At 41.5% G+C, this 10,486-nt stretch overlaps 1 protein-coding gene across 2 annotated transcripts in view; it reads right to left on the bottom strand.

Moving 5' to 3' along the window:
* Nucleotides 1-1,535: 1,535 nt before the first annotated feature.
* The window catches only part of AFF3 (AF4/FMR2 family, member 3), a 761,863-nt gene continuing 752,912 nt past the window's right edge, over nt 1,536-10,486 (bottom strand). The window contains exons 20-22 of one of the 2 annotated variants that reach the window (XM_006870742.1): nt 4,972-5,021; nt 4,591-4,814; nt 1,536-1,789 (exon numbers count right to left, since the gene is read on the bottom strand). In XM_006870742.1, the coding sequence (XP_006870804.1) occupies nt 1,668-1,789; nt 4,591-4,814; nt 4,972-5,021 (396 nt within the window). In that variant the 3' untranslated portion in view covers nt 1,536-1,667. The remainder of the gene's footprint in view (nt 1,790-4,590; nt 4,815-4,971; nt 5,022-10,486) is intronic. The other variant, XM_006870741.1, reaches the window with a different exon arrangement.

Genomic DNA, 10,486 nt, shown 5'->3' with positions numbered 1-10,486 from the left:
AGTCCGTCAGCCACTCCACAGGAGAAAGATGAGACTTGCTGCTCCCGTAAAGATTTACAGCCTTGGAAACCACATACAGGGTTGCTATGAGTCAGAACCAACTCAGCGGCACTTAACGACAACAAGCTGGCTTTCCCCACCTGCAGTATCACTCGTCTGTCTCAGATTATCCTGATGCAATTTGTCAAGTGAGAGACCTCCAGAACATTATCATGATTATTAAAGTATGGGAAGGTATATTTCCTTTTTCAGGATTTCCCCCCTGCAATATTTTCGTATCCAAGTATATTTAACAAGGCAACTAAATCTAGAACATGACAAGACGCTATAAAAGAAATCAGTTTCAGACAGAAATTAAAAAAACACAATGAAATGTCAAAAAACTAAAATGGAAGGTTAATTAAAAACAAACAAAAGAACCAAGGATGAGAAGTAAATATATCAGATGTACAGAATTTAAGTAGGGTGCTTTGTGCATTGGCTGCCCCAAACAGAACTGTGATCTTTGCGGGGACAGCTCTCCCTGCACAGTAAGCAGCTTGCTCATCAAAGCCTGAAAAATATCCCCCAAGTCACAATGCATTGAAAGCCTGTCCTGACACGTTCTACCTGAAGAGTAGATTGCACAGTATTACCATAGAAAGTCCTTCCGAGCCTGATAAGTAACAGGTACTGCCTCCAAGTGAACTGGAGACATTTTAGGTAATTTCCTAATTTGGCCAAGGAAATTTATCAGAAGATGACTGCAGAAAGAAATGACTTGAAACATATTGGCCAACAAATACCACATGGCTCTAAAGTGACCGTGTCACAGTGGCAGGAAGGAGAAGTGCATGTGCTGGGTGGTCTGTTGTCACATACGCAAAAGATTTTGACTTTTTGACTGAGCTCTGAGACACAATCGTCACTTGAATGTTGAACTTTCACAGATACTTAGTTCTGACCAAATCTCAATGCCATTTCCACACTAATTTTGGAGCAGGGGAGGCAAGGTTTGTGGGAGTTGATCGATTTGCCTGGTAGGCATTTGGTTGATAATAAAGTTGGATGAGGGTGGGGTATTAGAAGGAGGACAGGGTATTTGGTAACATGCAATCTATTAAACTTCTGGCACAAAAATAACCGACTTATTTCCATTATTCAATTGCCCATGAATACATACTGCTCAAAAAATAATTGGGAAGTAGTATATTAGTACTGAAAAGTGATCAATAGTCCAAGAGCTAGATTCACTTTAACTAGCAGTCAAGCTTTTGGTGAGCCATATTGCACCTGGTTCACTAACCATGAGATTTTGGTTGAACTTTCTAAGAAGTCATGGTTTAGCACTGAAATAAAAAGTGTGTGTGTGTGTGTGTGTGTGATTCTTCTCATCAGAAACCTCTGATCACTTTGTCTAGCTTAGGATTACAGAAACCAGATCAAGAAAATATGTTCTGAACAGCTGTGTATCTTAAACATACAAAGACAGGCAGCTTGTCATACACCCACATGTACAAACACACATGCCCTGGGGGAAGACCATTGTTCGATGCTGAGGAAATGTTCACCTTCACCGTAGTTTGACAAACGCTGTGGCTGAGAGTTTCAGTAGCACAGTGTCCAGAACATGGAGCTGTCCACGGAGAGGAGAACTGGCGCCAGCCATCTGCTTTAGGGTGTGGTCCCTATGACAGGTGAGCGCTATTCCGCAGCCAGTGCAGGCCCTGCTGGGAGTACTGGACCAGGTGTTCCATGCTGCTGTGCAGGGTGACGGGCCCCATCAGAAGATCCAGGTCATTGAAAAACTCTAGGGGACAGAGAGAGGTGTTAAAATGATCTGTGTGCTAATTATACTACTCAAGACTGGATTCTACTCAAGCCTTCAACTGAATCAAGTCAAGTATTCTCTGTTTCCACCATGTGAGTTCAGCACCAACATACAAAACGAAAGCCCAAAGGTGGGGAACCAAATAAATCACTATATTGGTCATTTCCAAACAGCAAAGAAAGTCAATTTCTTCTGACTGTTGTCTCAGTTCCATGGTGCCTCCCACCTTGAATGTGGAATGTGGTTCTGCCATTCCATAGACTATAGTCAAGTGCAGTTATGTGTTCAGCCACTGGAATGAGTCCAAGGTTCCTGGGGCCAAAGCAGAGATGCATCCTGAAACTTCTCTACTGCTATCACCTTCTGGTCTCTGGGCACTCTCTGGGTTTTCTGTTGGGCATGCCTTTCAATAACTGTGCATTATTTGCCAAGACACAATGCGAGGTGCAGAGGGGCAGTGGCGGGGCAGGCTACACAGATGAATAAAGCTTGGCATCTGCTGTCTCAGAGACTACAGTTCAATCAATGGCTGATGGGGACACATTCTCAACTGGAGCAATATGGCGGCTGTGCTGTCACAGATGCATCGCAAGACTCCTTGAAAGTGTCTGGAAGAGGTTTCTCAGAGGTGCTTGTCCTATATGTCAAATGAAGTCCTCTTGGGAAGGGAGGGCAAGAGTCCGTGAAGACTTCAAACTCCAGGTGTCCTGGCAGGAATCCAGGAGCAGAACCCAGGAGGTGGAGCTGACTGCCCTGGACACGTGGCATGGAGCCCTTTGGCGCAGGCAGCTGGCAGTACAGCCCGGAGCCTGACCTGCTGCTGAGTGGCTCTAAGATGAACAATGCCTATTTTTATACATTTGTCCCTTCAGTTCTGCCTGCTTGTGACACATAGCTTTGCCAACCCACTGCTATTTACTCTGCAAAGCCTCATTCAATGGCAGCTCTTCCAGCAAACCTTGCCTAGTGACCTGCGTCCCCTGGCATCTGAGTTTCTTGTAGTCCCTGTTAGATTCAGTGCAGCCCTCTCTGCAGCTTGCTACCTGCTACCTAGTGGATACCATCTCTGTGGACTCTGGATTGCTCTGCTCATGGGTGCCCTAATCACTCATCTCCTTGCAGACTTCCTGGTCATAGCCTCAGAGGTCTTTGTTATGATGGAAGCTTAATTTGCTTTTAATGGCCAGAAAGGAAGTTCACTTGTTGCTGGAGGGAATGTAGCAAATTAGCATAATGGTTCTGGAGAAAACATGACAATACACATCAAAAGGCTTAAAAGAATCTCTGCCCTTTGCACCCAAGAGTCTACCTCTACCACAAGCTTCTAAGAAAATGATCAGAAGAGTGAACAGTGATTTACTCCTGTATATTTTTTCTGTACTACACAAATTAGCCACATTATCTATCACAGTGTTATTTGTAATCGTAGAAAAAAGAAAAATGGAAGTAATTTATATGTCCTAAAATGGGGGAACAGTTTGAGAATTTAAGGAACTTTATAAGGAGCTCTGGTAGTGTAGTGGTTACGAATTGGGCTGCGAACCTTAAGGTCAGCGGTTCGAAACTACCAGCCGCTCCGTGGGAGAAAGATGAGGCGTTCTACTCCTGTAAAGATTTACACCCTCGGAAACCCTGTACAGGGTCGCTATGGGTCGGAATTGACTTGATGGCACTTAACAACAACAACAACATGAGGATATAATCATTATATAACTACTTATGAAATTATTAGACAATATTATAATAGAAAATAACCTCATAGAAGATGTTTTTGAGCTAGTTAGTGATATGAGAAAATGCCTGAAATAATGTTGTGAAGAAATTCAGGATGCAAAATTATATACATAGTATGATCTTAATTTAGTAACAGTATTCAGACAAGAAAGATGAGAAGACACTTCGGTAGAATGTGAGCAGTTTCTTGGTAATGTGATTCCTAATGATTTAAATTTTGTGTGTGTGGTGCTGTAGGATAAGCACTGCTAGGTCAGTCTGAACCGCAAGGTTGGCAGTTCAAACTCACTAATGGCTCCTTGGAAATCCTACAAAGGGTCGCTATGGGTTGGAATTGACAGCACTTAACAACAACAATAACACAATTTTCTGTACTTCACAATTTAGCCACAATAAACAAGCATTACCTTAATAATCTGTAAAAACAAACATTATTATAAAATAATTAGCACTTACTGCTAGATGTTGTAAGTAGTTAGCTTACACAGCTAGCTAGCATCATGCATTCATTCATTCGATGTGTCAGAGCACCATGTTCTAGGCACTGTGCTAGGTCTTAGGAATACAACATTAAATAAAATAAAATCCCTACCTTCAAAGAGCTCACTCTCAAGTGGGAAAAATATGTGTGTGTCCCTCTATACCTATTTAGTTCGAGCTATAACAAAATCCATTACTGTCTAGTTGATTCTGACCCCTTGTGCCCCCACGTGTGTCAGAGTAGAACTGCATTCCGTAACAGACATACATGGCCAGGACGATTTTGTGTGGTGTGGCTGGGTGGATTAGAACTATCAACTATCTGGTTAGCAGTTAAGGATCTGTACCACCCAGGCCTTTGTCTCAAAATCTATCTGTATCATCTGTATCTGTATCTAGCTCACATAATACAGCACAGTAAGTATAAGAGTCAGCAAAAGCATAGGAGGCCCTGAGAGAAAGAGAGAGGTCAGGGAATGTTCCACACAGGAGGAATAGAGCCCATCATCTCTCTCTCCCTAGAGAAAACAACAGCCTGTTGAGCTGTGGTCTAACCACGCACACACCTCTGTTTTCCTTGGCCAGGTTGTCGGCCATCTCCCAGTAGTCATAGCTGTGGAGGATGCTGTTGGTGATGCTGACGTGATTGGCCGCCATCTGATGGATGCGCTGTGGGATGCTGACGATGGTCGATGGGGACAGGGTGCTGGTGTTGGAGAGGCTCCCCTGAGATCCCACGGAGCTGGTGGGAGAGGGGTTGGGAGACATGGGGGATGGAGTTCCAGTGCTCCTGGAAGAGGGGAGCATAGAGAAAGAAGAGTGGAGAGGTTGGCACCAGGCAAGGCGGGGTGGCCCCTTAGCACTGAAGCAAAGCACCGCAGCACCCCCCACCCCCTGCATCATGCAGGGTCCGGCTTATTACGTTAATTTTGAAAAAGAGAACTTACTTTCCACTGGCCCCCCATGGAGATGGGGCTTGGGCAGCTTTAGATGAGTTCTGCAGGGAAATGAAAAGTTTGCCAGTGAGTACCATCTGTTTAAGACCAAGTGACTGACCACAGAACATTGTAGACAATAGGGAAAAATGTGACTCACAGAAACTGCATCAAGGAAATTATAATGATTAGGCTATTTACTGGCTCTTTCGAACTGGTGGGGTCCCATAGCAGGCTAAACTGAAGGGCTCACCCACACCCTTGGGTGAGCACTAAATTACAGCAGAACCCTGAACTAGCAAATTTTTCAATTTTCAATGAGGCTAATTTTTCTGAGACGTAAAAAGATCAGGAACCTGGGAATACATGAAATGTCACAGTATAATTCAACTTACCAAGTTAAAAAGTATTTTCCTTAAAGGAAGTTGCTCTTGAATATTTTTTTGGGAAAAAAAAAAAAAAAGGATTGAAATATATTTCTTTAACAGATAGAATGTTCAGAAAATTTTCATCTGATTTAGAAGTTGTGCTGCACAAGCCAGGTGTTTCCATCAGATAGTTAAAAGCCGTTTCTTGCCTTTCCCAGTGCAAATTGCTAGGGTTCTTTTTTGAATAATGCTTTCTAGACAGAAGTCTTAAGCACTGTTGTAGAAAACAAACAACAACAATAATAAAACAAACAAACAAAAGGTCTTTGTGATGCTGATATGCAGTCTCAGGCTTGATTCCACAGAGACAAACTATTTATTTTGGTTAAAAGCACTTTATGAAGTGGTGACTGAGATTTTAGACTTTAGAAGAATTATTTGAAATAGGAAGACATTGCCTGTCAGAACTTAAGAGGCACTTCTGCAATATGTTGTTGTTAAGTGCCGTCACAAGTCGGTTCCAACCCATAGCAACCTCGTATAGTGTTTCCGAGGAGCAGCTGGTGAGCTTGAACTGCCGACCTTGTGGTTCAAACTGACATTGCAGTTCAGTGCATTAACTCACAGCACCACACCAGGACTCCAATTGCCATGTGTGAATATAAGGACAGAATTGCAAACCAACACACCTTCTCTACCTATTTCAGGACCTAGGATGATTTTCACTTAGAGGATGAAAACCAGAAAACCTTCCTAACAGGCGAGCCAGTCTCCCCTTTCCTGGCAGAATGTTACTGACGCTCTTCTCAATCTAGAACTACCATACTGATCAACTTTCCACTCACTTCTTCACAGTTTGCTTCTAAGAATTTGACATGAATCATGGAGAGGAGAACGCTAGAAGAGAGAGGATGAGAGGTTTTATGATTCCAGACACAGTCCAGAAAAGGGTGATGACGTCTTTAGGCCTCTTCCCTGGAAAAGAAGTCCCAAGAATATAAAGGAACACAGGTGTAAACAATGTCCGTGTTTCAGAGACCACTGTGTTCTCTGAGGAAGACATCACAGGCACACAAAAGCTGGACAAAGAATAAGGAGAATTGATGTCTTTGACTATTGGTGTTGGTGAAGAATATTGGACTGTCAAAACAAATGAACAAATCAGTCTGTGAAGAAGTACAGCTGGAATGCTCCTTAGAGGCGAGAATGGAGAGACTTTAAATTTGGTACTTCGGACATGTTATAAGGAAAGGCCTGTCCCTGGAAAAGAACGTCATGCTTAGTAAAGTGGTGGGTTTGCAAAAAAGAAGAAGACCCTGGTTGCAGTGATGGACTCAAACATAGCAACAGTTATAAGGATGACACAGGACTGGGCAGTGTTTCATTGTGGTGTACAGAGAGGATCACTATGAGTGGGAACCAACGGCAGCATCTAACAACAACGCTATGAGTCAGAACCGACTCAACAGCACTTAACAACAGCAACATCAATGAACATTCAGAAACTATGAAACCTTCAGATAACAACAACAATGTGGCTATTAAGAAAGCGTCATTGAAAACCTTACACGTAGCAGTGGAACTAGATAGCACTAGAATATAGAACATTGTCAGCACTAGAATATAGAATATTGAAGCATGATGAAGAGCACTACAATTTTACCAGATAGAGTGCCAGAAAAGGTCCCCTTTAGGTTGGAAGGCACTCAAAGTACAACTGGGAAAGAGCTGCCACCTCAAAGTAGAGTTGATCTTGATGCTACGAAGAGGGTAAAGCTTTCAGGACCTTCATTTGCTGATGGGACATAACTCAAAATGAGGAGAAACATCTGTAAACAACTATTAATAATTGGAACATGGAATGTATGAAGTATGAATCTAGGGAAATTGGAAGTTTTGAAAAATGAAATGGAATGCATAAGATTGGTATCCTAGGCATTAGTGAGCTGAAATGGACCGGTATTGGCTATTCTGATTCTGACAATTACAGGGTTTACTATGCTAGAAATGAAAAATTGAAGAGGAATGGCATCACATTCATAATAAAAACAAACAAACAAACAAATCATTTCAAGATCCATCTTAAAGTCCAATGCTGTCTGGGATAGGATAATATCCATACACCAATAGGAAGACAGTTAATACCACTATTACTCAAATTTACATGCCAAAAAACAAAGCCAGTGATGACTAAATTGAAAAATTCTACCAATTTCTTTAGTTTGAAACTGATCAAACAGCTAATAAAGATACACTGATAATTACTGGCAATAAGAATGCAAAGGTGGAAAGAAAGAGGAAGGATCAGTCCCTGAAAAACTATCACTTTGGTGACAGAAACAATGCTGGAGAGCACATGATAGAATTTTGCAAGACAAATGACTCGTTCACTGCAAATACCTTTTTAAAACAACATAAAAGACGATTATACACATGGATCTCACCAGATGGAATACACAGAAATCAAATTGGCTACATCAGTTGAAGGAGATGTTGGAAAAGCTCCATATCATCAGCCAAAACAAGATCGGGGACAGACTGTGGAACGGACCATCAATTGCACTTATGCAGGCTCAGGGTGAAGTTGAAGAACATTAAAACAAGCTCACGAGAGCCAAACTATAACCTTGAACACACCCCATGTGAATTTAGAGATCATCTCAAGGAAAGATTTGATTAATCAGACACTAATGATGGAAGACCAGAAGACTTATGCGATGACACGAAGAACATCATACAGGGAGAAAGCAAAAGTCATTAAGAACACAAGAAAAAAGAGAAAGACCAAAATAGATGTCAGAAGAGACTTTGAAACTTGCTCTCCAGCATAGAGATACTATAAAGCAAATGGAAGAAATGAGGAAGTAAAAGAGCAGAATAGAAAATTTCAAAGAGCAGTTCAAGAAGACAAGGCAAATATTATAATGAAATGTGCAAACACCTGGAGTTAGAAAACCAAAAGGGAAGAATATGTTCAGCATTTCTCAAGCTGAAAGAAGTGAAGGAAAAATTCAAGCCTTGACTTGAAATATTGAAGGATTCTATGGGCAAAATGTTGTATGATGAGAAAGCATCAAAAGAAGATGGAAGGAATACATAAGAGTCACTGTACCAAAAAGAAATGGTCTATGTTTATCCATTTCAAGATGTAGTATATGATCAAGAGTCAATGGTACTGAAGGAAGACATCCAAAGTGAAGGCATTGGTTAAAAAACAAACAAACAAGGCTCTAAGAATTGATGGAATATAAATTCAAATCTTTCAACAAACTGATACAGCATTGGAGGCACTCACTCATCAAGAAATCTAGAAGACAACTACTTGGCCAACTGATCAGAAAAGATCCATAATTGTGCCCATTCCAAAGAGAGGTGACCCAGTGGAATATGGAAATCATCAGACATTATTATTAATATTGGTGGTGGTGGCGGTTATGTGCCGTGGAGTCAGTTCCGACTCATAACGACTCTATACAGGGTTTCCAAGGCTGTCTTTATGGGAGCAGAAAGTGTCATCTTTCTCCCATGGAACCGCTGGTAGTTTCGAACTGCTGGCCTTGCGTTTCACTTGCATGCAAGTAAAATTTTGCTGAAGATAATTCAAAAATGGCTGCAACAGTACATTGACAGAGAACTACCAGAGGTTCAAGCTGGATTCAGACGAGAATGTGGAATAAGGGATATCGGTGCTGACATCACATGGATCTTGGCTGAAAGCAGAGAAATACCAGAAGGATATTTACCTGTGCTATATCAACTACATAAATGCTTTCAATTGTGTGCATCATGACAAGCTATGGACAACATTTCAGAGAATGAGTATTTGGAACACTTAGTTGTGTTCATGAAGAATCTGTACACAGACCAAGAGGCAGTTGTTTGGAAAGAACAAGGGATTCCTTCACCATACTTATTCAATCTGTATGCTGAGCAAATAATCTGAGAAGCTGGATTATATGAAGAAGAATATGGCATCAAGATTGGAGGAAGGCTCACTAACAATTGGAGATATGCAGATGATACAACCTTGTTTGCTGTAAGTGAAGAGGACTTAAAATACTTACTGATAAGTATCAAAGAGTACAGACTTTGGTATGGGTTGTACCCAATGTAAAGAAAACAAAAAAATCCTCACCACTGGACCAAACAATATTAAGACAAATGGAGCAAAGATTTAAGTTGTCAAAGACTTCATTTTCTTCCATCAACAATCAACACTTAGGAAGCAGCAGTCAAGAAATCAAATGACATACTGCATTGTGCTAATCTGCTGCATACAGTGTTGCATAAAGTGTTCTTGCATAAAGTGTTCAAGAACAAAGATGTCAGTTTGAGGACCCAAACCATGATATTTTCAATAGCCTTACATGCACGTGAAAGTTGGACAATGAGTAAGAACGACTGTAGAATTGATGCATTTGAGTTATTGTGTTGGAGAAGAATATTGAAAGCACCATGGTAGGCCAAAAGAACAAACAAATCTGTGTTGGAAGAAGTTCAGTCGAATGCTCCTTAGAGGCCAAGGTAGCCAGACTTGGTCTCTCATACTTCAGACATATTTTCAGTAGGGACCAGTCCCTGGAGAATGACATCATGCTTGGTAAAATGGATGGTCAGCGAAAAGAGAAAGACTCCCAACAAGATGGACTGGCATAGTGGCAGCAGCAATGGGCGCAAGCATAACAATGATTGTGAGGTTGGTTCAGGACGAGGCAGTATTTTGATCTGTTCTACATAAGGTCACTATGAGTCACTACCAACTCAACGGCACCTAACAACAACATTATAAATTAGGCTGCATGGATGGTGTAAATGGGTAAGTATTCAACTTCTAACCCAAAAGCTGGTGATCTGAACCTACCCAGAGATGCCTCATAAGGCAACCTGGTGATCTACTTTGATGGTCACAGCCTTTGAAACTTTACGGAGCAGCTCTACTCTGCATACATGAGGTCACCTGTGGTGGAATACACATGAGGTGGAATTGACTCAGTTAAACATTAAAATAGCTACTGTTGTAGCTGGGTGCCTTCAAGGTGGCTCCCACTCCTAGCGACCCCATGTACAACAGAACAAAACACTGCCCAGTATTGTAGCATCCTCACAATCGCTGGTGCTATGTTGGAACTCATTGTTGCAGATACAAGATCTTCCTGTAT

Source organism: Chrysochloris asiatica, unplaced genomic scaffold (assembly GCF_000296735.1).
Source record: "Chrysochloris asiatica unplaced genomic scaffold, ChrAsi1.0 scaffold00150, whole genome shotgun sequence".
Lineage (NCBI taxonomy): Eukaryota > Metazoa > Chordata > Mammalia > Afrosoricida > Chrysochloridae > Chrysochloris > Chrysochloris asiatica.
Note: the sequence above shows the minus strand (reverse complement) of the source record. Positions and strands in the feature narration are given on the sequence as shown.